The sequence below is a fragment of the Adiantum capillus-veneris genome, chromosome 22 (genome assembly GCF_014529385.1).
Source record: "Adiantum capillus-veneris isolate H3 chromosome 22, ASM1452938v2, whole genome shotgun sequence".
Lineage (NCBI taxonomy): Eukaryota > Viridiplantae > Streptophyta > Polypodiopsida > Polypodiales > Pteridaceae > Adiantum > Adiantum capillus-veneris.
The window spans coordinates 32,390,630-32,417,793 of NC_140952.1; the positions used below are offsets into that span (position 1 = coordinate 32,390,630).

Here is a 27,164-nt window from a genome sequence, read left to right on the forward strand (position 1 = left end):
TATTGAGCATCTCTCTTTATGTATATAGTCTCCCCCCCTCACTTCACACAAGCATCAGTAACCAACAGTGTAACCTTCCGCGCAGAATCTCATCATTCTCATGAATTGAGTTCTCTACCTCATTTGGCTTCTCTACTTTCTAAAATGATGCAATGCATTCACTAACCACTGCTAGTTGTGGAACATTGTGTGTGTGTGTACACATGTGCTGTCTATGTGTGGACGGTCAACTCAGCTTACTAGATTGCCATCTAGTATCAAGCTGGATAAAGATAAGAGAAATGAGCCAACAGCACTCTGTACCAGCTCTACACTACAGTTGCTTCTGAGGTATCATGACTTTGGGAGATCTTCATGTCTACCAAATTAGTTCTTGTTCTCAAATTGCAATTAAACATGATATGTAGTAAAGATCTTTATGGATCCATTAAATCTAAATCAAAAGTGTGATTTGTACGTCGTCAACACAATAAACATAATTAGTGATTCCAACCAAACTTGGAATGTTCATCGAAGCTCTTTAAAATTATGAATTTGTTGGCTACAAACGTCAAGATCTATATAATTGAACCAACTTGCTATTCCTTCAAGGTAATGTTACAAGCACTAGATATCTTGCACGACAAATTTAAAGATTCTAAGAGCTACAATTTGGAAAAATGACAAGTGTTCAACAACAGGGACATCATGTCTATCGTTACAAATTCAAAGAAACTAGCAAAGCACAAATTTATACAACGTGCTTCTCCCTATTGATATATCTTGTTACTTTATTCCAACGAAAACGCATTATGGAAAAATCTTCACGAGAAGTACAAATATTGGTGAGTAATAATTTGTAGGATTTCAAATGCAAAAATTGGCACCATCAAATCATGCAATGCATCAGGAGCTCTATGAGCAATTATCTTCATGGGCCATGATAGGACTAGATAGATGTACAGAAGGTATTTGCATGATAATTGAGGCCTAACTAATAATTTTCCTATGGTCTAAAACCATAGAAGACTTTTTCTGGTATCAAAAGTAGGGATCTGTTTTCAAGTCATTGTGACCAGGTTGATTAACGAAAATCATTGGTGAAAATCTGTTCCAGAGTCTCACAAGGGTCACAAAGACTTGCATGGGGCTCGTGATGAGCCACACTAAAATGGAAGACTAATTTTTGCAGTCACAACTAACCTTTAATGACTTCTTCATAACATGCATGCACACACACATGCATATGTGGATTGGGTACGCACATACATAGTCATCAATAGTGACATTTGTTGGCCATAATGTCTTGTATGCCACTTGATATAACACCGACGAACACATTAGTGACCCGAGAGAATGTTATGGTACTCTGTTCAATTTGGAGAGGGAAATCTAAATTAAAACTCCCATCGATCAGAGGCACCAAATGGACCTGACCAAGAGTGCACCTTGGATAACTCATTAATAATTGCCTTTGTTTAGGAAGCATCATAGTGGCCACCTGATTTACAAAATTTTTGCTTCATCTCTCATGCCACCTCAAGTTCAAGAATTTGGAACAAGAGGGAACTTGCCTGTTCAATGCTGTTGATATTGAAGAGCCCACTAAAACAAGAGAATACATCTTCGAATCACTGAATTATGAACCATGCAATTATTACCCTTCTCTAGGTTTCTTGCATGGCCGTGGAAAACTAAATTTTAGCTGTTTATATAGTTACATCCAAACAAATAACTAGCATCCGATCCCAAGCATTAAGCATCCAAACAATTAGCCAGCACACTCTTTGAAAAAGCATCAAGCACCAACTGAATCTGGATCTTGACGAAAACTCAACTCCTGCTTTAACCCTGGCAAGCCCTCTAGCCCAGGATATTTCTGAAGCATGTCCTGCATTAAAAAAAATTCTCTTAGCATTTCATTAACTCAGTAGGTGAAAATGGAACCTCTCGTCCTGTAGCTGCTTTTCCATACCAGCACAACCACTTCCTTGGCCCCAAAAACAACTATATATATGTATATTATGTGTATATTGTCACGAGTTGCTGACATGGCTTACCTAGAACCCTAGGGGGCCCCTATCAATGGACAAGATTGGCCAAAGCCCTAACAGTTGGCAAACCCTAAAAATCTGCTGATGTGGCACAACCCCTAAAAATGCACTGACATGCGTATGTGGCAGCAGCCCGTAAATCGCGCTGACATGCTGACAAGGCAGGCTGTACTGAAAACCCTGATTTTGTGCAAGATTTTGGGAACACCAGCACCCTCTAATTCCCCCTCGCCCCTACCCTCAACTCCCTCGCCTTATCTCCCCTCCCCTCGTCCCCTCTACTCTTGCCCCTCACCACCCCTCCCTCGCCCCACCCTCTAATTCCCCTCGCCCCCCCCCCCCCCCCCCCCCCCTTGCCCCTACCCAACTAATCCCCCTCGCCCCTACCCAACAACTCTCCCACTCACCCCCTCCCAAATTTTCCCTCTCGCCCCCTTATCTAATAACCCTCGCCCCTATCCTAAGCCCATCACCCCTACCCTCATCCCCCCTCTGCTTCGCCCCTACCCTAACCAAACCCCCTCGCCCCTCCCTCAGTCTATCGCGCCCCTTTTCACCCTACAGGCGATCCCTATTCACGAACAGATCTCACCCTTTGCAGGCAGAAGCTGTTTCAGCTTTTCATCTCACGCTTTTCAATCAGAACCTATTTCACAACTTATTTCAGCATACAGTGAGTTCAAAAAAAAAAAAAAAAAAAAAAAGATCAATTCAAGATGGCTGGTACAAGCAAGAAGGCTCGGAAGAAAGCTTTGTCTCGACAGAGACCTACTGAAACACCTCGAAGTTCTACAGAAGAAGAAGATGTAGAAACCTCCAGCCATGGCCTCACTGATCTATCCTCCACTGATCACAGTGATGAGAGTTACAAAGCGTCTGACTCCGACTTTGCCTCTGACTCAGACTCTGACTCTTCTAGCCAACAGGAAGATGCTGTGAAAGACAAAAGAAGAAGGCCATCACGCAGGTGCTGCACCATCAAATTCCTCGGCCTCCTTCCTCCAAAGCTCAAACCAAATTCACTTTGAAATTCCATCTGCAGCAGCCTCATCCGTCTCTTCAAGAAGTTTTATCAAAGGATCAGCTACATACGCTAGATCTGTCAGCATTAGCAGAGGCCGATCTGCCTACTGATATTCCCATGGATATGGTGCATGAGGTTCTCAAGCTTTTTCCCAAAGTAAGAGGGAACCCACTGACGGCTACGCACATTGGTCACACTTTGGGAATGGCAACCTTTCCTACAGTAAAACCGGCTACGAGAACCTATCCACAACTTTCGAAAGATGCGACCATTGAAGCATGCAAAAAGCTACTTAGTACTAGTCATGCTGACTATGCAAGAAATAAAAAGCTTTGGGCCATTTTCAAGTACTACTTTCTGGTCAGAGTTGCTAAAGTAAGCAAAGGCAGATGTGACGTACCTACTACGTTCTCTCACTGCAATAGCCTATACTGCCTCATCAACACCATCCCGTGTGGTTTTCATCAAATTCTATTTACCTCTTTACAGTCGCGTGCAAAAAGATTTAGAGCTCATGTGCAATCTAGCTTTCAATGCTTTGCAGCTCCCAATGCTGGCTTGGGTCATTAACATACATGTTAGCCCCATGGACGTGGATGTGGATGCGGATATGCGGCGTAAAAGCTCTAAGGCAAAAGGGAAAGCAATTGAACAGACAAAGGATCTACCTGGGAAACCGAAGAAAAAGAGGGCGAAAGTCGTGAAGGACACAGTAGAATCTTTAGTATCACTACCAGTTTCTGAAAGCCAACAGCTTCGAGTGAAGCAACCTATTCGACGTTCTTCGCATACTCCAACTACTTGTTCGATGGTAAGTTCAGGCCTACAGATGACACTATGAATGTCACAGCAATGGCTTCTATAGTGTGTTCCTCTCGCTACTGTTGCTATTTTTACTCCTACCACAGTGACTAGCTCCCGAGCCCGGGTTGGAGTTGCTTCTTCTCCTATGCCTAGTCCTGCTGCAGCCACTCCAACCGTCTCTACTCTAGCCTCATCAACACCATCCCGTGTGGTTTTCATCAAATTCTATTTATCTCTTTACAATCGCGCGCAAAAAGATTCAGAGCTCAGGTGCAATGTGTGCAATCTAGCTTTCAATGCTTTGCAGCTCCCATGCTGGCCTGGGTCATTAACATACATGTTAGCCCCATGGATGTGGATGCGGATATGCGGCGTAAAATCTCTAAGGCAAAAGGGAAAGCAATTGAACAGACAAAGGATCTACCTGGGAAACCGAAGAAAAAGAGGGCGAAAGTAGTGGACACAATAGAATCTTTAGTATCACTGCCAGTTTCTGAAAGCTAGCAGCTTCGAGTGAAGCAACCTATTCGACGTTCTTCGCATACTCCAACAACTTGTTCGATGGTAAGTTCAGGCGCTACAGATGACACTATGAATGTCACAGCTATGACTTCTACAGTGTGTTTCTCTCGCTACTGCTGCTATTTTTACTCCTACCACAGTGACTAGCTCCCGAGCCCCAGTTGGAGTTGCTTCTTCTCCTATGCCTAGTCCTGCTGCAGCCACTCCAACCGTCTCTACTCCACCAGAGAGGGATGCTCTCAGTCCACCACGAACAGTGCCACTTGCCACCCCAGTTGGAGTTGCTTCTCTCCTACGCCTAGTCTTGTTGCAGCCACTCCAACCGTCTCTACTCCAGCCTCATCAACACCATCTCATCAACACCATCCTGTGTGGTTTTCATCAAATTCTATTTACCTCTTTACAGTCGCGCGCAAAAAGATTCAGAGCTCAAGTGCAATCTGTGCAATCTAGCTTTCAATGCTTTGCAGCTCGCCTGGGTCATTAACATACATGTTAGCCCCATGGATGTGGATGCGGATATGCGGCGTAATAGCTCTAAGGCAAAAGGGAAAGCAATTAAACAGACAAAGGATCTACCTGGGAAACCGAAGGAAAAGAGGGCGAAAGTAGTGTAGGACACAGTAGAATCTTTAGTATCACTGCTAGTTTCTGAAAGCCAGCAACCTCGAGTGAAGCAACCTATTCGACGTTCTTCGCATACTCCAACTACTTGTTCGATGGTAAGTTCAGGCGCTACAGATGACACTATGAATGTCACAGCTATGGCTTCTACAGTGTGTTCCTCTCGCTACTGCTGCTATCTTTACTCCTACCACAGTGACTAGCTCCCGAGCCCCAATTGGAGTTGCTTCTTCTCCTATGCCTAGTCCTGCCTACAGCCACTCCAACCGTCTCTACTCCACCAGAGAGGGATGCTCTCAATCCACCACGAACAGTGCCACTTGCAACCCCAGTGCCACTAGCAGTACCACTTGCCAGCCCTCTTCCGCCTGACACTGTTACAGGACTTTCCACAGTGTCAGACTCTACATCACTTTTTCGCCTATCTAAGGATATACTGCAGGAGTGCAGGCAAGCCATTGCCACCATTGAGCTTGGAGCAGAGCGGTTGGCAGCTACACACCAACGTCACGCAACTACTTACGCAGCTATGAAGGGATCTTTGCGAGTTGCTAAGAGCGCCATCACCGATCGGGATGCTACTATTTTCGCACTCCGACAGACCTTGAAGTTAAAGTCTCAAGTGATTAATGACCTTCAAACTCAAGTACAAGGATTTAGAGAACTGCTCTTACATGAAAATAGGGCAACCCAGTCTACGATGATGGGTATGGGGTATGGATGGACTGGAGCAGGTAGACCAGTGCAGAATGCAGCAACAGGTCCTTCTCAGCAATCTATGAGACTCTACCCACAGACTCCAGTTCAATACTACAATCATCAGTATCCTCAGGGGTTTCAGTTGTCACCATTGCCTCAGATGCAGAACGTTACTTGCTACGACGGTATTGCTGGAGCACACCGCCATGGCTGTGTTACTCGACCGTCCTCAGTATACTTGGATTTCATTAATTTTGAAATGGCCGAAGCCGATCCCGGTGAAGAGCTAACTGTTCTGGAAGACTCATGGGCCATTCTAGCATATCTGTCTCTAGAAGCTGTGCACAAAGGAGACTGGTCTGGTAAGCGCCTCAAACTCCATAGGGGAGAAAGCTAGTTCTGCTCAAATGATAGCGTGGGGGTACGGAGGCCTTGGCTTTGATCAATCGAGAGATCATAGATACCAAGGGCCTCTCCATACGTCTCCAACCATCTTGGCCTACAAAAGGTCCCCATATCTGCACCCCATACAACATAGCTGAGGCTACTAAAATATCAAATAACCATAACTTTGTTCGAGGTTCCTGGAACTGAACCTACGAACACATCCTCTCCAAGCCTCCCAAGGCCGCAAAAGCTCTAGTCAGTCTAGTCTCTGTTGCTTTTTCCAAAAAAAACCTCGGCCCAGTGAAGACAACCCCAAGGTAAGTGTATGCATCTGTCTCTTGAACATATGTGAAAGTCGGTGCTGATCTTCTGATCCACTGTGGTGTGGTGTTAAACACCATAACCTTGGTTTTACCAAGGTCTACAGACAATCCACTATCCTCTGCAAAACTGTGTAATGCATCCAACTGTCGCTGCATACCCTTTGGTGAGTCAGCGATCAACACAATATCATCATCATATAACAACAATGGGATCCACGTCCCTGCCAGCTGGGCACCTCTATCACCCTCTCTGTCAATGTAATCAGACACCTCATCAACATACATACCAAATAGAGTAGGAGACAATGGGCAACCTTGTTTCACCCCAATGGTGGAGTGAACTAAATCAGATATCCCCTCTGGGGTGCGTACATGTCCCATCACTGATTTGTATAGAGCCATAATCCCCTAAATCAACACTATGGGCACCCCCATCTCCTACAGTCTCTGCGCATCAATCGAGCTCTCAGTACCATGTCAAATGCTTTGCGGAAATCCACAAAGTACAATAAATCCATCTCCCATGTGACTTGTCCTCAACGATCGCTCCGTGTGTCAGAATGTTATGAAGAGTGGAGAAACCCCTCCTAAAACCGGCCTGGCCCTTTGCCCGTACACCCTCACCCTCCGCCCAATTACTCAACTGCTGCTTAAGAATGGATGCATACAACCGTGCCAATGTGTGCCCAACCATAATAGTGCGGTAATTCCTAGGCTCTGTAGGATCACCTTCCTTGAAGATAGGCACAATAGTAGACAACCTCCAAGTCTCAAGTAACTCCTCACACATGGCACGATTGAACAACACTGCAATAACCTCTACCAACATATCTCTAGCATGTGTAAAGTGCTCTACTACTAGACCATCATGATCATATGCCCTGCTGGTCCTCATCTTGTCAATGGCTCTCTTTACCATCTCAGTGGTAAAGAAGGTGCTGGTAGGGTGGGCATGGCTATGTAGGATCTGGAAGGGGGTCTGGTCCACGAACCGTATATAACGATGAGGCATACTGGAGACACGCATCAGGACAAGTAATCATTGGGGGAGGGGAGTGCTCGTGAAAGAATCGCCATGCCTCTCCCGAGTCTCTACTCAAGAACAACTGATACAAGTCTCGCTCCATATGAGCCAAGTAAGCTCGTTTCTTCCGTCGCACAAGGCGCCGGGAAGCAATCTGAGATTGCCTGTAAGTGATGACTCCTAAAAATGAAACGAAATGTTATATTAACATCTTTTAAAGGCCAAAATGACCTATGAGACCAAAGAGTTACATCATGGTGAATCTGATACAAGGTCGCGGTTTGGGGGGGAGAGAGAGAGAGAGAGAGAGAGAGAGAGAGAGAGAGAGAGAGAGAGAGAGAGAGAGAGAGAGAGAAATGAAATGAAATGTTATATTAACGTCTTCAAAAGGCCAAAATGACCTATGAGACCAATCAGTTACAAAATAGTGAATCTAATACCATGTCTGGGTACAAAAGAACTAGAAAAGAACTAGAAGTGGAACAAAATACTACTACTACTACTACAATCTAAAACTACGTGGGTGTAGCAGCTGATACAATAGGTACCCGGTAAACTGGATGTAACAGTGTGTGAAACAAAGATGGAAGAAATGGTGAGGATCCATCCTCATCTGCACTCTGGATGTCGAGAGAGTATGGCTCGAATCTTCTGTTGTAGTCTCCGTCGATGCTGTGTAGCTCCTCTCCTCAGTCGCGGTCGTCTGTATCTCTGTAGCTCCAATGCTCGGTCGATGAGAGTGCCAGTAGTGGTCGAATGAGTGTGGGACGAGCTCTGCAATGGTGGCTGCTCCTCTGGCTGTCCCATATCTAGTGAAAAGAAATCTGTAATGTGTCTCTGGGACTGCCTCTCTCTAGCTCTCCCCAGTAAAGTGTCTATACCTGTGTAACTCAAGTAGATATAGTCCAAGACATCTCTGATCCTCATAACTCATGACCCTAGATAGAGGACCAAAACCCTCTCTGAATAAGCAGTGGAAACGCCCCCGTATCTCATAGAACACTGTGCAATGACATATGTAGTGCAACTCTGTCTCTGGCTCTCTCTGGCATAATCGGCATATCCTGCTGTCTGCTGGTATCCCTCTGAATCTACCAGTCTCAATCTCGAGCTGATGTGAGGATGTGCGTATCTGACCAATGGCACAACGCAAACCATGAGACATATGTGTGTCCATGTAGCTGGGTCGAATCACAAACCCATCTCCTGTGAGGTGGAGAAGATGCTCTCTATAGAAAGCCATCTTCGTGCTCAACTCCTGAGGCGGCTCTATCCATGTCCTCTTGGTGTCGAGCTGGATCAGGTCCTGACGAATGAGTCTAGTGATCTCCACCCGTGTAAGAGACAGCGAGGGTGCCTGAAGAGAATACTGGAAAGGGGGCAACCTGTCCATGGTGAAGCCATGCGTCTGAAACCATGAAGTCATCTGTGCATACCAGCATGAAGTGTCCCCCTGTAGAGCTAACTGTCTGGAAGACTCAAGGGCCAGTCTAGCATATCTGTCTCTAGTAGTATCCCATAGGCTTTGCACAAAGGACACTGATCTGGTAAGCGCCTCAATCTCCATGGGGGGGGCAGCTAGCTCTGCTCGAATGATCGCGTGAGGTACGGAGGCCTTGGCTCTAATCAATCGGGAGATCATAGATACCAAGGGCCTCTCCATACGTCTCCAACCATCCTGGCCTACAGAAGGTCCCCATACCTGTACCCCATACATCATAGCTGAGGCTACTAAAGTATCAAAGAGCCATAACTTTGTCCGAGGTTCCTGGAACTGAACCTGCGAACACATCCTCTCCAAGCCTCCCAAGGCCGCATAAGCTCTGGTCAGTCTAGTCTTTGCTGCTCTCCCCAAAGAAAACCTCGGCCCAGTGAAGACTATCCCAAGGTAAGTGTATGCATCTGTATACTCCACAATCTCTTGACCATACGTGAAGGTCGGTGCCGATCTCCTGATCCACTGCGGTGTGGTGTTAAACACCATGACCTTGGTTTTACCAAGGTTTACAGACAATCCACTATCCTCTGCAAAACTGTGTAATGCATCCAACTGTCGCTGCATACCCTCTGGTGAGTCAGAGATCAAGACAATATCATCAGCATATAACAACAATGGGATCCACGTCCCTGCCAGCTGGGCACCTCTATCACCCTCTCTGTCAATGTAATCAGACACCTCATCAACATACATACCAAATAGAGTAGGAGACAATGGGCAACCCTGTTTCACCCCGATAGTGGAGTGAACTAAGTCAGATATCCCCTCTGGGGTGCGTACATGTCCCATCACTGATCTGTATAAAGCCATAATCCCCCAAATCAACACTGTGGGCACCCCCATCTCCTGCAGTCTGCGCATCAGTCGAGCTCTCGGTACCATGTCAAATGCTTTGCGGAAATCCACAAAGCTACAATAAATCCGTCTCCCATGTGACCTGCCCTCCTCAATGATAGCTCTGAGTGTCAGAATATGGTCAAGAGTGGAGAAACCCCTCCTGAAACCTGCCTGTCCCTTTGCCCGTACACCCTCACCCTCTGCCCAGTTACTCAACTGCTGCTCAATACTGGATGCATACAATCGTGCCAGTGTGTGTCCAACCATAATAGTGCGGTAATTTCCAGGCTCTGTAGGATCACCTGCCTTGAATATAGGCACAATAGTAGACAACCTCCAAGTCTCAGGTAATCCCTCACACATGGCACGATTGAACAACACTGCAAGAACCTCCATCAGCATATCCCTAGCATGTATAAAGTGCTCCGCTACTAGACCGTCATGATTGTAAGCCCTCCTGGTCCTCATCCTGTCAATGGCTCTCTTTACCATCTCAGTGGTAAAGAAGGTGCTCGTAGGTGGACATGGCTCTGTAGGATCTGGAAGGGGATCCTGCCCAGGAACCGTATATAACGATGTCGCATACTGGCCCCACACATCAGGAGAAGTAATCACTGGGGGAGGGGAGTGCTCATGGAAGAGTCGCCATGCCTCACCTGAGTCTCTACTCAAGAACAACTGATACAAGTCTCGCTCCATCTGGGCCAGGTAAGCTCGTTTCTTCTTTCGCACAAGGCGCCGGAAAGCAATCCGCGACTGTCTGTAGGTGATGACTCCTAAATGAAGATCCCTCTGAAGCTGGGCTCTCATCTCTCTGCACTCCTCATCATACCAACTATTCTGGGGCATGCTCCCAGAATGTCGCCTCCGATCCGGTTGAGTGTGTGGGTATGCCTCTGATGCTGCATCATGTAGTGTCTCAGTCAGTAAAGTAGTGCACTCCTCTACTGAGAGGCCTGGAGCAACTGTGCATAGACGATCCCAGATCGCCTCTGTATAAACTGAGTCAGTCTCTGGTGTAAATGTATAACGGGTGTGTGACCTGCCTCCTGATTTCTGGGCTGTACTAAACTGAAAAGATACGGACAGTGTCAAGAGAGCATGATCCACTGCTACGCCCACTGGTCTGGCTCCCACTGTGAAATCCTGAATACAAGGAATAAAGCTCGGCTGTGTCATAACATAGTCCACTGTACTGGCCCCATGTCTGTGTGGAAAGCATGTGAAGCCTGCTGCTCCAGGAAACCGCTGTAAGCCATTAAGTATGGCTAGCCCATGTGTAGTCGTCATCTCCGTGAGGTATCTCCCATACTCAGTCTGCTCTCTGTCATGTGAGCATCTGTCAAACCCCAGCTCACCCACATCCAACTCTCTAAGCATCTTATCTGAAGTGTCGTAGAAGACTGTCTGACAGTTGCCCGTTCGAGCATTGAAGTCTCCTAGGAGGATGATATCACCATCCCTAGAAAACTCCCATATATCATCATCTAGAATTGAGAAAGGCGACTGCCCTCTGGATACAGCATATACTGACGTACTGGGGGGGAAGTAACATATAGCAATATATAGAAATCGACCTGTGTCAGCTCTCAGCCTCACCCACATGTATCTAGCCTGATCATCTCTCCGTACAATATGTAGTAGTGGCTGTAGCTCCTCCCTAAACAACACCGCTACTCCTCCTGAACCTCTACTCCCATGCTCAGATCTCGTGACTGTTCTGTGGGCTGTCTCCCATTTGTATCCCACCACATGTGGCAACAGTTGGCCAGGGGCCTGGTGAGTCTCTGAAAAGAAAACAATGTCCTTGTCTCTGAAACTGTCCTCAAAGGCACCAACATCCAACCTCATAGACCCATTACAATTCCAAGTCGCCATCCTCAATGTGGTCCCATAGGTCTCGCACCGTCATGTAGAGCGCCGCTCTACAATCACCACCCGACCATCTCTGTAAAAGGCCATCTTCCCCTTCTCCCTTGCCGCTTGAATCTCGGGCATTACTTCTCTCATATGCGCAAGTTGTGAGAGAGTGAGGTCATCGCCTAAGAAAATACCTGTCTTCTTGAGAGTAGGTCTCTTCCTCAAGAATTCCTTCTTCTCTTCCAATGAAGGGAAGCGTAGTATGAGAGCTCTTTCCTTTGAAGATTCTCCGGGGCCCTCACTCTTCTTGCCCACTCTCCATGCCTTTGTGTGTGAAGGCTTCTCCACCCCCATCATTGATGTGAGGCTTGTGACCTCTTTTTCCACATTGTTTATGTCCTTGAGGCCGGTTACCCTCACATGTAGAGCCCGCACCCTCCTCCTTTGTTCCTCTTCGAGGGTCATGTTGATAAGAGTGGGTGTACAAGGAGCTTCCTTACCTTTCCCTTTCTTGGCAACCTCAATCCATTTTTCGGCCTCCTCTACTTTCTTTTGCGTTTCGGATATGACCGCGGCCCATGACTTCTTCTCCTCATTGATGTTGTCAATTTCTTCCCTCAAAGAGGGCTGAAATTCCCCCTCTTCAAGCCCATTTTTTGACCGTGTTTCCAACACTTCTTTGTGGAGGTCCAAAATGCTATTCTCCAACGTGGCGATCTTGTTGAGAAGATGATCCTTCTCGTCCTTCCACCTCTTCTCCTTTTCTTCATTTTCTCGGAGGAAAACGGTCTTCGCGTTCCTCCAATCTTCCATCTCTTTTCTCCATGCTTTCATTTCCAATTCAATGATGGAAATTCGTTTGGAGTGAAGCATATATTTGAGTTTGCTTGTTGCCATAGGTGAGGTTGGGGATGACATGAGAGAGAGAGAGAGAGAGAGAGAGAGAGAGAGAGAGAGAAGAGAGGATTGATGTTTCTAAAGTGCAGAAAATGCAGCAAACCCTAAAACGCAGATCTGTCCAACAACCCAAAAAAAAAAAAAAAAAAAAAAAAAAAAAAAAAAAAAGGTCGCGAGCCCTAAAAACAGGTCGCGAACCCTAAAATACAGCAGCAAACCCTAAACGAAAGCATGGTAAAGAGAGAGAGAGATGGCGTGATGAGAGAGAGAGAGAGAGAGAGAGAGAGAGAGAGAGAGAGTGTTGCGGCACGTAAAAACTGTCTGTTGTGCTCCTATCTTTGGAGCTAGGATTTCCCTTCTGCTTGGATGTTGTGCCTATGCGCTTGTTTGGTTTGCCTATGCTCATGTTTCCTTTGCAAGTATTGCCTAGTTGGCAGTGGGAGTTTGCTTGTGCTTGCGCATGTGAGTGTTGCTTAGTTGCTTGTGAGTAAGGTCTGCCTGTTATGGTTGCATGATTATGTGGTTTGGTTGTTGTTTCCCGGTTTCCTTGTTTGGTGGATATACTATGGTTTGGTTGGTTGGGATAAGCAGGTGATCGAGTTGGGTCGAGGATTTAGAGGGATTTCAGAATGGTCTACGACTTATAATTTTTGCCCGGTCCTCCCAAAAATTCTTTGTAGCTTGCAATTGCCATAGCTCTTGGATTGCTATCAGAGATGGTGGAAGGCTTCTCTCCTTTGCTCTTTGAATCCTTGAGATGCATTCTTGTGTTGGAGCACGCCCGTTGTCTGAGAGAATTGGAGTCGAGACCTCATGGTGGAGTTTTTGGCACCTTGTGAGTGTCAACACTTTGGGTCGCCTGTTTTTGTTGGAGCTCTCCTCTATAGTCTTCCCTTACTTCCCGGACTCTACCTCTTGATGTATTTCCCTAGTTTTATTCCTTGTATCACTTTTCCATTGGTTTTGTCATTTTGCTATATCCATGATGCCTAAGGGCATTCAATTGTGCCTTGAGGCTTTTCTAATTTTGCAAGTAATACAACGGGTTCAAACCCATTTTTTGAGTTTTTGAGAGAGAGAGAAATGAAATGTATATTAACGTCTTCAAAAGGCCAAAATGACCTATGAGACCAATTTGTTACAAAATGGTGAATCTAATACCATGTGTGGGTACAAAAAGACTAGAAGAAAAATACTACTACTACTAGAATCCATCCTCATCTGCACTCTGGATGTTGAGAGAGTATGGCTCAAATCCTCTGTTGTAGTCTCCGTCGATGCTGTGTAGCCCCTCTCCTCAATCGTGGCTGTCTAGATATCCGTAGCTCCAGTGCTCGGTCGATGAGAGTGCCTGTAATGGTCGAATGAGTGTGGGCCAAGCTCTACAATGATGGCTGCTCCTCTGGCTGTCCCATAGAGAGAGAGAGAGAGAGAGAGAGAGAGAGAGAGAGAGAGAGAGAGAGAGAGAGAGAGAGAGAGAGAGAGAGAGAGCTGAAATGAAATGATATATTAACGTCTACAAAAGGCCAAAATGACCTACGACACCAAACTGATTACAATGGTGAGTCTAGTACCAAGTCTGGGTACAAACAAAGAAAACTACAAACTAGAAACTGAGATAGGAGAGCTACCGACTCCTATGGGTGGCTGGTAAGATGAGCAATGGTATAATGCCACAAAGGTACAAAATGGGGATAATTGTTACCATGATACAATATAGCAGTAGCATGAAGTCTATCCTGATTGACACTCTGGGTGTCGTGCTAGAATCCTGTGGATCCTCTGCCGCAATCTCCGTCGGTGCTGCGTGGCTCCCCTCCTCAGTCGTCGTCGTCTCGATCTCCCCAACTCTATAGCTTGGTCAATGAGAGTACCACCTGGTGTGTGTATGGGTGGCAACCGAGCTTTGTGGTGGTGGTGGCCCCTCTGCCTCTGTGGTATTCGGACTAAAGAAATCTGAGATACGTCTTTGGGACTGTCTCTGTCTATGCCCTCTCAATAGAGAGTCTATGTCTCTGTATCTCAAGTAGAAATAATCCGAGACATCTCTGATCGTGATCTCATGACTCTATCTAATGAGTCAAAACCATCTCTGAATAAACACTGAAAGTATCCCCGTATCTCATAGTAGACTGTGCAGTGACATATGTAGCGAAGCTTTGTCTCTGGCTCTGCATGGCATAACTGACATATCCTACTGTCTGCTGGTATGCCTCAGAATCTACTTGTCTCAATCTCAAGCTGGTGTGAAGATGTGCGTATCTGGCCTATGGCACATCGTAACCCATGAGATAGATGTGTGTCCATGTAGCTGGGCCGTGTGACAAATCCATCTGTCGTGAGTTGGAGAAGATGCTCTCTATAGAAAGCCCTCTTCGTACCCAACTCCCGTGATGGCTCTATCCATGTCCTCCTGGTATCAAGCTGGATAAGATCTTGCAGAATGAGTCTAGTAATCTCCATCCATGTAAGAGCCAAAGATGGTGCATCAAGAGAATACTGGAAGGGGGGCAGCTTGTCCATGCTGAAACCATGCCTCTGAAACCATGAGCTCATATGTGCATACCAACATGATGTATCTCCCTGTAATGCCAGCTGTCTGGATGACTCAAGAGCAAGCCTAGCATATCTGCCCTGGTGGTGTCCCATAAGCTATGTACAAATGATACTGATCTGGTAAGTGCCTCAATCTCCATAGGTGGGGCAGCCAGCTCCGCTCGTATGATGTCATGTGGAAACTGAGGCCTTGGCTCTAATCAGCCTAGAAATCATAGATACCAAGGGCCTCTCCATATTACTCCATCCAACACTGTCAACACATGGTCCCCAAACCTGAACCCCATAGTGCCTAACTGAAGCAACCAAAGTGTCGCAGAGCCAAAGCTTTGTTCGAGGTTCTTGGAACTGAACCTGCGAACAAATCCTCTCTAAACTGCCTAGGGCTGCATAGGCACGAGTGAATCTAGTGTCTGCTGCCACTTTCAGTGTGAACCTCGGTCCACTAAAGACCACCCCAAGATATGTGTATGCATCAGTGTACTCCATACTGTCTTGACCATATGTGAATGTAGGTGCTGATCTCCTGACCCACTGTGTCGTGAATTAAATACCATGACCTTGGTTTTACCAAGGTTGACAGACAATCCACTATTCCTTGCAAAACTATGCAATGCGGCCAAATGTCTCTGCATACCCTCTAGTGAGTCTGATATCAACACGATATCGTAAGCATACAATACAAGAGGGATCCATGTCCCTGCAAGCTGAGCACCTCTATCTCCTCCTCTGTCAATATAATCAGAGACCTCATCAACATACATACCAAATAAAGTAGAGGACAATGGGCTTTCCTGTTTCACTCTGATAGTGGAGTGAACTATGTCAGATATCCCCTCTGGTGTGCGTACATGACCCATCACTGAATTGTACAATGCCATAATCCCCCATATCAGCTCTATGGGTACCCCCAATTCCATAAGTCGGTGCATCAATCTTGCCCTTGGTACTGTGTCAAAAGCTTTGCGGAAGTCCACAAAGTTGATATATATCGTCTACCATGTGCTCGACCCTCCTCAATGATAGCTCTGAGTGTAAAGACATGATCCAGTGTGAAGAAACCCCTCCTGAAACCAGCCTGTCCAGGTGCCCATATGCCCATAGTCTCTGTCCAACTGCTCAGTCTATGCTCAAGGACGGATGCATACAACTGTGCCAATGTGTGTCCTACCATGATAGTACAATAATTCCCCGGCACCGTGGGGTCTCTTGTCTTGCAGATAGGTACAATAGTAGACAATCTCCAAGACTCAGAAAAGCTCTCACACATGACACGGTTGAACAACCGTGAAAGCATCTCTGCCAACAAGTCCCCAACATGTATAATGTGCTCTGCTACCAAACCCTAATGATCCTGTGCCCGTTTGGTCTTCATCCTGTCAATGGCCTCCTTTACCATCTCAGTGGTAAAGAAGGTGCTTGTAGCCAGACATGGCTGTGGTAGATCTGGTAGTGGTGGCTGTCCAAGTACAATGTATAATGATGCTCCATACTGCCCCCATATCTCCGTAGAAGTAATCACTGGTGGGGGAGACTGCTCATGGAATAGACGCCAAGCCTCTCCTGAATCTCTACTAAGGAAGAGCTGATATAAATCCTGCTCCATCTGGACCAAGAAAGCTCGCTTCTTCCATCGTACTAGTCGTCGTGTAGCAATACGAGACTGTCTATAGGTGATCACTCCCAATGCAAGCTCCCGCTCGATCTGAGCTCTCCTCTATCGACACTCCTCTTCATACCAACTGTTTTGAGGCATGTGCCCGGAACGACGTTGGGATGGGGGAAAAGGATACAACACCCGGTACACAATATGACTGCCTCTCTATAGCCCAACAGATATCCAACACCCCAAGCCACTCAGAAACATACACGCACGCACACTTTCTGCAACTTGCACTGAACAACCTCGCTTACGAGCAACTTCGGCTACACACAATTGCACTTACTGACGCACACACCAATGCACCCATATCTGTAAACACACTCACACCGAGAGACCTCGCACGTCTCGACCGCACACAAAACCACACTCAATCTGCAACCACAATCACTCTCTCCCTCTCTCTTTGCACACACAGATCCGGAGCCAACGCTACCATGGGCGAGATACACAAGACGAGATAGACGAGAAGAATGATGGCAATTCCAACACAAACACTAACCCAACCAGACCATAAAGCCACTTATGCATAGAAAAAAAACAAGAATTCGGGTACAATGATGGCATCAACGGCCATGACAATCCCTGTTGTTCGCTTGCAGCCAATGCAGCCCTCGGCCCTGTTCATGGTCATCACCCTTGCGGCCTTCAATTCCCTCCTGTTCACGCCCTGGCGGTCCCTCAAGCATATCCTTGTCTTCTCCTTCAGCCGCGCCCTTCAACCTGCAGTTTGTGTGACCTTGCTGAGCGTGTATCCCTACAAGACCTCCCTCTCATGTAGCTGTCGCCCATGTACGGCCTGCAGCTCTCGGATTTCCATCTCCTACGCAACTGGGCCCTGTACAACCCATGAAGGCCTCCACTTAACAGCGCTAGCTCCTCCTTTGCAGTGCCGTCCAACACTTGTGTTATGCAACCCCCTCCTACTACTACTGCCACCCCTTGGCAGCCCTGCTCCCCTCATGGTGTCATCACCCTGCAGCTCATGGCGGCCTCTCACAGATGCAACCCCTTGTCACCTCTGCCCTCTGGCCAATGCCCTCCCACTTGATGGCGATCCCCCTCCTCCTACTCGCATGCAGCACTTGATCCCCACTATGCCACCCACACATCAGGCAAAGTTCTCCCCTACATGGGCTCCTCCAAGTGGTTGCCCCCTCTCTCTATGGATGGCATCATCACCGCCACGCCAACTGCAGTCCACTTTGGAAACCACCACTCTCCTGGATTGTAGACCTGGCCTTTCCCATGCTTGGCAGTCCTCTCCTCCCACCTGTCAAGTCTCCCATGCATCCCAACAAATGGCGCCTCCTTCACTCAGTCGTCCGCAGCTGACTCTCATTTTTTTCTTTAGCATGGCCATCTTTAAAAAAAACTTAACTTGCGACTTAGCTGCCATTCCCACCGAATGCCGATCACCTCCTTCACTCAGTCGTCCGCAGCTAACTCTCATTTTTTTCTTTAGCATGGCCATCTTTAAAAAAAACTTAACTTGCGACTTAGCTGCCATTCCCACCGAATGCCGATCACCTCCAAAAGCTTTGAAACTTTTACCATCATTTGAAGACGACCCAGCTTTTACGGCCGCAAGAAGATAACCATTGGCCTTCTAGAACCAAACCATCTCTTTGATATTCGTAGATATTAGATATTGCCGCTACAAGCATTGGATGCTTCGACCTCAATGTAATCATGGTAGATGGCCTCGTCCTAGCTTTAACGTGCAATGGATCTGCAAAAACCTTCAAGTGACAAGCCAATGGTCGAACCATAGAGGAGCTAAAGACCATGTTCATGCATTTGCAAGCACTTCGACCATTAGTGACCAAAAACCAATACTTGACCTGCTAATTGCCACATCTGGCATACACATCATGATCAAGCTTGCCGCTATCGGCATCAAGCACCGACTCCACCGCTTCGACCTGTATCTGCATGATTCCATAGCGAGGCTATAGCCATTATTTAGGACCGACATAACTTAGCTGTACCAGCGTCTTTGACCAGGCTGAGTGTGTGGGTATGTCTCTGTCGCTGCCCCATGTAATGTCAATGTCAGCATAGATGTGATCTCCTCCACTGTGTATACTGGCTTTGATGTGCATAAAAGTCTGCGTATCTCCTCTACATAGACTGAGTCGGTCTCTGGTGTAAAAGTATAGCGTGGATGTCTACCACCCCGTGAGGCCTGAGATGTATTGTACTCAAAGGAGACTGATAATGTCAAAAGTGCATGATCTACTGCTATCCCAACAGGCCTGGGCCCCACTGTAAAATCCTGAATGTGAGAGATAAAGCTCGGATGTGTCAAAACATAGTCTACAGTACTGGCCCCATGTCTGTGTGAAGTAAAACCTGTAGATGATGGGAAGGTCGGTAAGCCATTCAGTATGGCTAAACTATGAGTAGTTGTCATCTCCTTGAGGTATCTCCCATACTCTGTATGTTCTCTGTCGTGTGAGCATCTCTCAAGCCCCATCTCCTTTGGCTCACGCTCTCTGAGCATCTCCTCTGAGGTGTCATAGAACACCGTCTCTGAACTGCCTGTACGGGCATTGAAATCCCCAATAGTATGATGTCTCCATCCCTGGAGAACTCCCAAATATCATCATCAAGTACAGAGTAAGGAGACTGTCCTCTGGGTGAAGCATACATTGAAGTGCTGAGAGGAAAATAGCACATGGCGGTGTAAACGTCCAGTCTTTGCCCTCAACCTCACCCACATGTATCTCGCCTGATCATCTCTTCGAACTATGTGCAGTAGTGGCTGGGGCTCCTCTCTGAAAAGAACTGCTACACCTCCTGATCCTCTAGTCCCGTGCTCAGATTTGGTGCATGTCCGGCAAGTTGTCTCCCATCTGTATCCTGATATATGCGGCATCAACTGTCCTGGAGCCTGATGATTCTCTGAGTAGAAAACAATGTCTCTGTCTCTAAAGCTGTCCTCAAAGGCCCCCACATCAAGTCTATACGAACCATTACAGTTCCAAACTGCCATCCTGAGAGTGGTCCCATAGGTGTCGCACCGTCATGTAGAGTGGTGGTCTGTAATCACTACTCGCCCATCTCTGTAAAAGGCTAACTTTCCCTTCTCCCTTGCTGCTATAATCTCCGGCATGACCTCTCTCATATGTGCAAGCTGTGAGAGGGTAAGGTCATCTCCTAAAAAGATACCTGTTTTCTTGAAGGTTGGCCTCTTCATTAAAAAGTCTTTCTTTTCTTCATGGAGGGAAAGCGCAAAATGAGAGCCCGTTCTTTTGAACTCTCCCCATTACCTTCATTCTTCTTGCCCACTCTCCAAGCTTGTGTGTGCGAGGGCTTTCCACCCCCATCATTGACATGAGGCTCTTCACCTTTTGTTCCACCTTATTTGAATCTTTTAGGCCGGTCACCCTCACGTGTAGAGCGCATACCCTTCTTCGTTGTTCCTCTTCAAGTGTCTTGTTGATGATGTCTGGTGTAGCCGGAATGTCCTTGCCCTTCCCCTTCTTGACAACTTCAATCCACTTTTCAGCCTCTTCCACCTTCTTTTGCGTTTTGGAGAGAACCTCCACCCATGAGGTCTTCTTTTCCCCTTCCTCTATCTCTTTGACTTGGCGCTCATATAATATTCAGCTCATCTATCATTGATGGCTGAATTTCTCCATCTTCAAGGCGTCCTCTCTCTTTAGTTTCGGCAAGTTCCTTCTGAAGGGTTGAGATGTTACCTTTTAGAGCTTGAATTTCAGCCCGGAACTCTTTGCGCTCTAGTTCCCTCGCCTTTTCCTCCCTCTTTTTCCATTCAAGAAGTGAGCTCTTCTCTTTCTTCCACTCTTCCATGTGAACTTTGCATTCTTTTAACTCTCTTTCAATGGCTGTCATCCTCTTGCTTTTGTGACCATGAAGTGCACTGCCATCTTTCTTGCTTGTTTGTTTCACTTCCTCAGAGAGAGAGAGAGAGAGAGAGAGAGAGAGAGAGAGAGATAGATAGATAGATAGATAGATTTTATTATCGTCCTCGGAGGTCAAATATGACCTATGGGACCAAAGTTACATGTGATGTAGTATGTGTATGGCTGATGAGTGACTCTCGATGCTCCAAAATTGTAGTGATGAGAGTCGCAATGGAGAGCCCACACTTTGGCTGGGAGAGGAAAGTGTGTAGGTCTAAGTTATGGCTGAAAATGTGTGTCTGTGAGAGAGAGCGAGAGAGAGAGAGACCTGAAAAGGAATATAATGCAAACTATTGATGCGTTGTGTCTGCTTCTGAAGGCTCAAACCCCTTCCAAAGCAGTCGACCACCACTTTGAAGGTGCTATCTTTGCAGCGCAGCTGCCAGCAGCAACAGACCCACGGGCCTGCACAGCTCCCAGTGAAGTTGACGGCCCCTGCGCCTTGTTTCACCCGGCGAGAGAGAGAGAGAGAGAGAGAGAGAGAGAGAGAGAGAGAGAGAGGAAATGAAATGTTATATTAACGTCTTCTAAAGGCCATATTGACCTATGAGAACAGAGAGTTACATCGTGGTGAATCTGATACAAGAAAGGAAGAAACTAAATAAATGGAAACACACACACACAGAGAGAGAGAGAGAGAGAGAGAGAGAGAGAGAGAGAGAGAGAGAGAGAGAGAGAAGAAGAAGAAGAAGAGAACTTTAACGTAGTATGAAGCTATCCCAAGAGACCTCAAAAATCTATCCGACGAGAGTTGAACTCAAGACCTGTTATTCAAGAGGGAAATGGCATAACCAATCTACCACACTTGGGTGATAGAAAGGTTATACCATTTTCCTCTTCTTATTAACACACCCACACACACACCCAAGAAGAAGAGTATTTTAACGTCGTAGGAAGCTATCCCAAGAGACCTCAAAGATCTATCCGTGAACTCAAGACCTGTTATTCAAGAGAGAGCACCAAGGAAAAAGGGCGGGGGGGGGGGGGGGGGGGGGGGGGTAAACACAGTACCTGTGCAGCATTTCGGGCCTGCGTCATCAGTTCACCATCCCTGCTCAGGCATGCAAGTGAAAACTCGGGAAGGTGCCCTGACTGCTTTTTACCTAGCATATCCCCCGGGCCGCGTAGCTGTAGATCTAATTCTGCCAAACGGAAACCATCGTATGAACTCTCCAAAAGCTTTATGCGGTCGAGTGCACTTTGTGAAGATGTCAAAAGCACACAGGTAGATTCTCTTGTTCCCCTTCCGACACGACCTCTCAACTGATGCAGCTGAGCCATTCCAAACCTTTCTGCATTCATCACAACCATCATGGAAGCTTCTACAATGTCTATCCCAACTTCAACAATTGCTGTTGCTACCAGCACTTGTATCTGTCCAGATTTAAAAGCATTCATTGCTGCATCTCTCTCATGTGGCTTAAGCTTGCCATGGACTAATCCACATCTGTAGTCATTAAATTCTTGCACAATTCTTTCATAGCCTGCTGTAGCAGATGCAAGATGGGGAATTGAATCAGATTCATCGATGATGGCATACACAATAAATGCTCTTCCTCCGCTTGCCAGCTTCTCGCGAACCATCTTCAGTAAGTTGAAAATTATACGTAAGTATTTTGTGAACATCAATCTAGTAATTCCATACTCGAAAAAATTTATAAAAGTGAATATCTCGTTCACGAATTATGCCAACCTCAAAGGTAGAACTAAGGCCTTCCTTGTTGCCAAACATGGCAAAAGTCTTCACTGGTTTTCTTCCTGAAGGAAGCTCATCTATCTGAAATGAAAAGAAACATGCTCTGATAATCTTTCAAAGAAAACTTTGTGTCTGTCTTTCAATAACTCATACCTGACTTAAATCCATGTCCCCGTAAAGAGCGAAAGCAAGGGTACGAGGAATAGGAGTGGCTGTCATAGCCAATACATGCGGTGACCTCTTCTTACCAGCAGCTTCTTGCACATTTGTACCTTCTCCAGTCAGTATTGAGGACCCCTGCACAAAAGATGGTCATCTTGTCAGCTAGCATAGAAGTCTACAATATAGATGTGCTGTACAATCTTTCCAGTGATAAACACCAATACATGGCTCCTTAAAACAGGGTCTTTCCAAGCCACATGCTACAAATTGCATCAAATAAAAACAGTAAAGGCTATGAAATCCCTCATATGTCAAGATTTAGCCTCCTATCAATTGCCAAATAGGAGCTTGTATGATATCCAAGTCATTGCCTTCCAACCATCTATGTACAAAGCTAAGACTTCGGTTGCATTCTTTTTTGCATCCTTTTCAATTTCTGTTGAGAGACGCTGTTGGACACAACTTGTTTATATGCCCTTTTTCTCTTTGGAAGACGATCTATAGAATCAGTCTATGGGTGTTGCACATGCATTGGCCATACTTAATGGCCTTGATAGATGGCCATTGTCTGAGGCTTTCACATGCCGTCCACTTGTTTGTCATTTACAGTGGATTGTACTTCACGAGGAAGACTGGCTGACAGGGCTATGCACTTCCAGTACTTAACACCTTGCAGCCTCCGAGGAGAACACTATCTAGGTACCGCATTAAGCAACGGATTCGGGACATCATCACTAGGCGTTGCGCTTGACCGACTCGGATTTTCACTATCGAGGACAATGATTGCATATTTTAGAGGCCCTTGTAGCAGTTCATTACATAAATCTTGTGTACGCTACATTTTATTACCTACCACAATAGTGTTGAGAGAGAGAGAGAGAGAGAGAGAGAGAGAGAGAGAGAGAGAGAGAGAGAGAGAGAAATGAAATGTTATATTAACGTCTTCAAAAGGCCAAAGTGACCTATGAGACCAGAAAGTTACAATGTGGTGGATCTGATACAAAGTCAGAGTAACAAGATGACAAAATGACAAAATAAAATACTATGGAATCCTAAGCTGCTAGGTATGGACTAAGCAACTAAACAACTAGCTGGGATAGCTAGATCACAGGAGATCCAACATCGGTCGCTGGCGGATCTCATCAATCTCCTCCATGATCAATAGTCTGATCGGGAGTCGTGCATGTCGGGCCAAAGTGACCCGAATCCTCTGATGCAGCCTCTCTCGATGCTGTGTAGTCCTCCGTAGTCGTGGGCGTCTGGATCTCCCCAGCTCAGTCGCTCGGTCGATCGGTATGCCTCTGGTGTAAAGCGACGAGCTCTACTGTGGTAGTAACTCCTCCGGGTGTCCAGTGGCAGCTCTAAAGAAGTCCGTGATCCTTCTCTGAGACTGGCTAGCCTCTCTTCTCATCAGGCTCTCTCTGTGTCTGCGCAACTCGAGCAAAAACAAACCCAGGCATCTCTGATCCTCGTACCGCATGACTCTAGAGAATGGTCCAAAGCCCTCCCTGAACAAGCAATGGAAGCGGCCTCGTATCTCGTAGTAGACGGGGCAGTGGCATGTGTAGTGCAACTCTGTCTCAAGCTCAATGTCACACAGGAGGCATGTCTTGGCCTCTGCTGGTACTCCGCTGTATCTCCCAGTTTTGATCCGCAGCTGGTGTGAAGATGTACGTATTTGGCCAATAGCACATCGTATCCCATGAGACAAGTGGGTGTCCATGTATCTGGGCCTCGTCACAAAACCATCCTACGTAAGCTGGAGGAGATGTTCTCTGTAGAAAGCCATCTTCGTGTCCAGCTCCTGTGCTGGCTGTATCCATGTCCTCTTGGTGTCTAGCTGAGTCAAGTCCTGGCGAATGAGCCTGGTGATCTCGGACTGTGTAAGAGTCAGAGAGGGCGCATCCAGTGAGTACTGGAAGGGAGGTAATCTGTCTATGCTGAACCCATGCGCTTGAACCATGATGTCATCTCCCCATATCAGCATGCTGTATCTCCCCACATGGCTAACTGTCAAGAGGAGTCAAGTGCAAGGCGTGCATATCTGTCTTTGAGACGTTCCCGCATGCGGTGTATGAAGGAAACGGATCTGGTGAGCGCCTCAACCACCAGTGGGGGGGCAGCTAGCTCTGCTCGTACAATAGCACGTGGTATTGAAGCCTTGGCTCCAATGAGCTGCGAGATCATAGCGACCAGAGGCTTCTCCATGTCCCCCATCCATCACTGCGGCCTGTCCTCCCGTGATGATCCAGTGAAGGTCCCCAAATCTCAGCTCCATAGAGGAATGCAGAAGCCACCAGAGTGTCAAAGAGCCAGAGCTTCGTCCGAGGCTCCTGAAACTGAACCTGTGAACACATCCTTTCCAATCTACCCAATGCTGCATGGGCTCTGGTCAATGTAGTCTCTGCTGCCCTCCTCAATGAAAATGCTGGCCCACTAAAAACCACTCCAAGGTAAGTGTAAGCATCTGTATACTCCACCTTCTCCTGGCCGTATGTGAAGGCGGGCGCTGCCCTCCTGATCAACTGTGGGGTGGTATTAAATACCATGACCTTGGTTTACCAAGGTCTCAATGTAGTCAGAAACCTCATCCACATACATACCAAATAGAGTAGGAGAGAGCGAGCATCCCTGCTTCACCTAATAGTGGAGTAAACCGGTGTAGATAGACCCTCTGAGGTGCGTGCATGCCCTACTACCGATCTGCACAGTGCCATGATCCCCCAAATGAGCTCTGTGCATACTCCCATCTCCTGTAATCTGCGCATCAATCTAGCTCTGGGTACTGTGTCAAATGCTTTGCGGAAGTCCACAAAGCTACAATAGATCCGTCTCCCACGGGATCTGCCTTCCTCGATGATGGCCGTGAGTGTCAAAATATGGTCAAGAGTAGAAAATCCTCTCTTGAATCCTATCTGCCCAACAACATGCATTCCCTCTCTCTCTGCCCATCTACTCAGTTGTTGCTCAAGAATGGATGCGTACAACCGTGCCAATGTGTGTCCAATCATGATAGTGCGATAACTATAGGCTCCATAGGGTCTCCTAACTTGAAGATAGGTACGATCATAGACAGGCTCCAAGTATTAGGCAAGCCCTCACACATGGCACGGTTAAACATAACTGCTAGAAGTTCTGCTAGTAGATCTCTGGCATGCATGAAATGCTCAGCCACTTAGCCATCATGATCATTTGCTCTTCCAGTCTTCATCCTGTCAATGGCCTTCTTCACCATCTCAGCGGTGAAAAAAGCACATGTGTGTGGGCATGGATCGGGGGGGGTCGGGAAGGGGCTGCTGTCCAAAAACTGTGTACAAAGATGATGGGTACTGACCCCAGGTCTCTATAGAGGTAATGGTGGGGGGGACCGCTCATGAAAGAGCCTCCATGCCTCACGCGAGTCCTGACTCAAGAATAGCTGGTATAGATCCTACTCTAGTCGAGCCAAAAATACCCTCTTCTTCCACCGCAGTAGGCGTCGGAAGTCAATCTGTGACGGTCTGTGTGTGATGTCCCCCAAAAGCACTTCCCTCTGAAGTCTAGCTCTAGTCTAACATCATTCCTCATCATACCAGCTGTTCTGAGGCATACTCCCAAAACGACGTCTCTGCTCAGGCTGTGTGTGTGGGTATGCCTCTGCTGCTGCATCATGTAATGTTTGTGTCAGTATAGTAGTAAGCTCCTCCAGAGGTCGTCCTGGCTCCTCGATGGATAGGCGTCTGTAAATCCCGTCTATGTATACCGAATTCATCTCCAACGTGAAGGTGTAGTGAGTAGGCGCTGCTACTCATGGAATGTGTGCTACACTGAATTGGAAAGAGATGGTCAGCGAACAATAGCATGATCCACTGCCACCCCCACAAGTCTGGGCCCAACTGTGAGATCCTGAATACTAGAGATGGCGCTCGGCTGTGCCATGACATAATCTACCGTGCTGCTCCATGTCTGTGTGGAAAGCATGTGAAGCCTCCCACAGCGGGAAATCTCTGTAGGCCATTCAAGATGGCCAGTCCATGTGCAATCCCCATGTCTATCAAGTGTCGTCTATACTCAGTATGTTCTCCATCCTGTGATATCCTGGATAGGCCCGTCTCTGCAACATCCAGCTCTCTCAGCATCTCCTCTAAAGTATCATAAAATACCATCTGATGATGGGCAGTCCTAGCATTGAAGTCCCCTAGAATGATAATGTCACCATCTCTAGAGAATTCCCATAATAGAGAAGGGGGACTGTCCTCTGGGTGGTGCATATACTAACGTACTCGGAGGAAAGTAGCAAATGGCAATGTAAAGATATCTACCAGTCTCTGCTCTCAATCTCACTCACATGTACCTAGCTTGTTCATCCCTACGAGCTATATGTATTAAAGGCTGCAACTCCTCCTTGAATAACACTGCCACTCCTCCTCAGCCCCGCCCTCTGTGCTCTGATCGTGTCTCCTGTCTACAAACTGTCTCCCATCTGTATCCACTAATGTGAGGCATAGACTGCCCAAGGGCCTGATGTGTCTCAGTAGAAGATGATGTCTCTCCCGGTAGAACTCTTCTCAAAAGCACCCACATCAAGACGCATAGATCCATTACAATTCCAGGTAGCAACTTTGAGTGTGGCCCCATAGGCCTCAC

The 27,164-nt window shown here is 46.9% G+C and overlaps 1 protein-coding gene across 4 annotated transcripts in view; it reads right to left on the reverse strand.

Annotated features, from left to right (window-relative positions):
- Nucleotides 1-1,433: 1,433 nt before the first annotated feature.
- LOC147429127 (DEAD/DEAH box RNA helicase family protein) overlaps nucleotides 1,434-27,164 on the reverse strand; it is a 234,134-nt gene continuing 208,403 nt past the window's right edge. For all 4 annotated transcript variants that reach the window (XM_086495195.1, XM_086495194.1, XM_086495196.1 and 1 more), the window contains 4 exons: nucleotides 22,530-22,673; nucleotides 22,374-22,457; nucleotides 21,692-22,264; nucleotides 1,434-1,870 (listed from right to left, as the gene is read on the reverse strand). In XM_086495195.1, coding sequence (XP_086351321.1) covers nucleotides 1,778-1,870; nucleotides 21,692-22,264; nucleotides 22,374-22,457; nucleotides 22,530-22,673 — 894 coding nt within the window. In that variant the 3' untranslated portion in view covers nucleotides 1,434-1,777. The remainder of the gene's footprint in view (nucleotides 1,871-21,691; nucleotides 22,265-22,373; nucleotides 22,458-22,529; nucleotides 22,674-27,164) is intronic.